This window comes from Pongo pygmaeus, chromosome 18, assembly GCF_028885625.2.
Source record: "Pongo pygmaeus isolate AG05252 chromosome 18, NHGRI_mPonPyg2-v2.0_pri, whole genome shotgun sequence".
NCBI classification, from domain to species: Eukaryota; Metazoa; Chordata; class Mammalia; order Primates; family Hominidae; genus Pongo; species Pongo pygmaeus.
This window is the reverse complement of record NC_072391.2, coordinates 10,405,001-10,408,643: the sequence shown is the minus strand read 5'-3', so window position 1 is coordinate 10,408,643 and position 3,643 is coordinate 10,405,001. Positions and strand designations below refer to the sequence as shown.

General features: G+C 50.5%; 1 protein-coding gene across 2 annotated transcripts in view; it reads right to left on the bottom strand.

Annotated features, from left to right (window-relative positions):
* Window positions 1-551: 551 nt before the first annotated feature.
* Window positions 552-3,643, bottom strand: part of METTL22 (methyltransferase 22, Kin17 lysine) — a 25,294-nt gene continuing 22,202 nt past the window's right edge. The window contains exons 10-11 of one of the 2 annotated variants that reach the window (XM_054455193.2): window positions 2,048-2,216; window positions 552-666 (exon numbers count right to left, since the gene is read on the bottom strand). In XM_054455193.2, coding sequence (XP_054311168.2) covers window positions 631-666; window positions 2,048-2,216 — 205 coding nt within the window. In that variant the 3' untranslated portion in view covers window positions 552-630. Of the gene's footprint in view, window positions 2,217-3,643 lie in introns of both variants that reach the window. The other variant, XM_063654643.1, reaches the window with a different exon arrangement.

Genomic DNA, 3,643 nt, shown 5'->3' with positions numbered 1-3,643 from the left:
CCCTGGTCAGCTGCATGTGACCCTAAAGAGTGGCTCTTAGGTTTATTCCAAACGTACCTGATTTGGGTGATAAAGAGTTAAAATTAAATACAAAAGCCAATGCCGGTCCATTCCTGGCACCAGCTCCTGCCTCTTCCTTCTCATGCTCACCACAGGGATGCGGTGCAGCATACCCAACCCTGGGAGGAAATGAGGCTTTTGTGCCGAGCGGCGATATGATGGCAATAGTAGCAGTGGCAGTGAACCCATCTGTAAACAGCTGACAGAGGGCAGTACAACAATCCACCTCACAGCCAGGGCCGCAACCGCAAGTAAAGCACACAGCTGAAATGACTGACCTGGGTGGAACCGAGCTGAGAAGGAAAGCGGCTCGGCTTGACCCTGGAGCACACATCACTACCATGAGAAAGAGGCAACTAAAGTGACCTCCAGCCCACAGCAACCACCTTCTCTGGCTACAACTGGGAGGCAGGGACAGACCCCAGAAAATCATCTTGGGTCGTCTAAGGTACATGTGACCATATTTTTAAAATGACAAAATCTCAAGCATGTTGCTTTGGTGAGCTTCTGATTTTACTAGAAATATACTCTAAGAACAGTCGAGACGCCGCGCCTTGTGGAGGCGATGGGTCATGTTACTGGTTCTGCGATGATCTTCCAGAGCTCCTGCAGCAAACAGAGAAAAGAACAGGTTTCTGAAGTGCACACACGAGAGCATCACAATTTCATGAAGGAAAGTGATTCACCAAGGAGAGTAGTTAGACAACACGTCAGCCATGGAGCAGGCGAGCTGGGGAAGGAGTGGGCGGGCGGCTTACTCCTTTCTTTGTTGCTCTGGGCTGTTCTGTTTTACTGTGGCAGAGAGGCTGGATGCATGAAGTCCCAGCATTAACAGAAGGGGCATCAGAGGATGTCACACACTCAGAAGAGACCAGAATAGCAGTGAGTCGCCATATCTCTCCATTTTGGGGGAGATCTTTATATACAATTTTATTTTAGAGACAGGATCTCACTCTGTTGCCCAGGCTGGAGTGCAGTGGCACCATCGCAGCTCGCTGCAGCCTTGAACTTCTGGGCTCAAGCAATCCTCCCACCTCAGCCTCCAGAGTAGCTGGGACCACAGGTGTGCACCACCATGCGTGGCTAATTTTTTTTCTTGATTTTTGTAGAGATGGGGTCTGTGTTGCCCAGGCTGGTCTCGAACTCCTAGCTTCAAGCAACCCTCCGACCTTGGCCTCCCAGAGTGCTGGGATTACAGGTGGGAGCCACCATACCTGGCCTTTTTGGGACGTCTTAGGCATCATGTACTGGGGCTGCTGATTTGTAAGAAATGCGTGTTCTTGGTCATGTGACGCTACTCTTAATGCTGCCCAGAAATGGCAGAGCAATAAATACAAGATCCTCCTCGCACACAAAACCACACGAATTCCATGCTGCCCTCACTCAGGACGCGAGACAGAGCGTGAGGGCAGCAGCTCCCTGTGACTCCCTCTTCCTCCCTTTTTCCTTAGAACTAGGCCCGGGTCTCCACAGACAGAGAGAAAGGGAGGCCACAGCCCAAAGGCAAACAGAACAAAAGAAGTTAATTCTCAACCTTTGGACTCCAGTTAATAGAAAAGCCAGTTCAGTCCGAGAGGGGCTGGTATCCTTCCACAGTGAAGATGTGACCAGTGGCTACCCCAGTGGGGCCCCTGCACCAAGATCTGCAACCCGCAAACTTCCCTCCACTGACTTCCTGTTCCCCAAACAACCTCTGCCGCGGTCTTGCCTCCTCTGGAGTCTGAACTGCCCACAGGGGGAAAATGTGCTATAAAGTAAAAGATAAGGTTCGCCTGTAGGCCCCTCTCCAGACATGGTGGCCATTAAGAACAGGATGTAGCTCCCCCAACAGGTTCCACTACAGATGGTGCCAGGCACGCAGGCTTCAGCCCCTGCAGGACTAGGGTGGAGCCTGTGCTTGGAGGGCTTGCTTCATCACCTCTTTGCCCTGGAGTCACCCGCTTCACAATAAAGCAACCAACGGCCCTGCTTCGGGGCCTGGACCTACCAGCTGCTGGATGCGCTCGTAAACCAGGAGCTGTGGGAAGGAGGCCTCCACGGGCTCCACCACGAAGCGCAGCTTGCCATCTGCGAGATGCTCCAGTGCGTGCAGGCAGGAGCGGAAGTGATCGTAGGCTTCACATGTGACGTCCAAGTGTCTCAGTGTGAAGTTGAGCCTGCAAACCAGCCAGCCGGACACACAAACTGCTGTCATCAATGGGAAGGGTTTTGCTGTTTCCGCCCACCTTGCTTTCGTGTCCCTCACTGATCTCATATCCCCTGGATGGGCTTTTACTGAGCGCCTGTTTCATGCTGAGTGTTTGAGTGCAATTCCTTCCTACATCTGCACGACAGTCCAGGAGGTGGAAGTGGAAAGCACTTTACAGATGTGGAAACAGGCTCAGAAAGCTGAGGTCACGTGCCCACAATGACACTGCTGGAAAGATCAAGACAGTCCTGCAGATCAACACTTGAGGACAGCCCTCCAGGTCCTGCCAGCATCCAGCACAGAATCTGGTGCCTGGAGCTGCGCATAACTATCTGAGAAATGAATGAACGAGAGGCAGTGGCAGGGGGCGGTGCAGAGGACTCCAGGAGCACAGAGAACAGAGAGAAAACTGCTGGGAAGCTGGGGTCTGAGAGATTCCAGAGAGTGAGCACCTTCAGAAACAGCTCTCCCAACCCTGCCACTTGCCTTTCAAAACCTTAGTCTACAAGATGGTTTCACTTGAAATTGAAGCTCTTTGCCTTTTTCCCTTTTCTTTCCAAATTTTTTTATTAAGAAAAATTCCAGACATGCAAGAGGAGTAAGAACAGTCTATGCTGGCCGCGGTGGCTCCCACCTGTAATCCCAGCACTGTGGGAGGCCGAGGAGGGCAGATCACCTGAGGTCAGGAGTTTGAGACCAGCCTGGCCAACATGGTGAAATCCCATTTCTACTAAAAATACAAAAATTAGCCAGGCGTGGTGGCACATGCCTGTAATCCCAGCTACTTGGGAGGCTGAGACAGGAGAATGGTGTGAACCCGGGAGGCGGAGCTTGTGCTGAGCCGAGATCGCACCATCGCATTCCAGCCTGGGGCCGACAGGGTGAGACTCTGCCTCAAAAAAAAAAAAAAAAAAAAACAACAACAACAACAAAACTGTCTAATGAACTCATTACCAGCTTCAGCCACTGTCCACTTTCAGCCACTCTGCCACCTTGGCTCTTCCCAGGGCCCCCTCCCCCACTGAGTTATTAAAAAGCAAATGCCAGACAACAACCCATTTCCTATGTGAAGTTGGAAATGTCAGTGTGTGTCTCAAAAAGATGGAGATCTTTTCAACTAAAGTTTAACAATCACCCTTTAACATCAAATATTCAGTATTCAACTTTTCCCAACTGTCCTGATGTTTTTCCTTTACAGTTTATGAAATCAGGATCCAAATGAGGTCTGTACATTGCTATTGCTCAGTGTGTGCCTCAAAGCAAGCCCTCGGTATTAGTGGTATAAGTAACACTGCAATAAATGTGCAAGTACATACAGCTTTGTACACAACCATGAGCGTGAATTTCCAGATGCTGAATTGCTGGGTGAAGAGGTCTGTTTAGTTTTACAGCTTT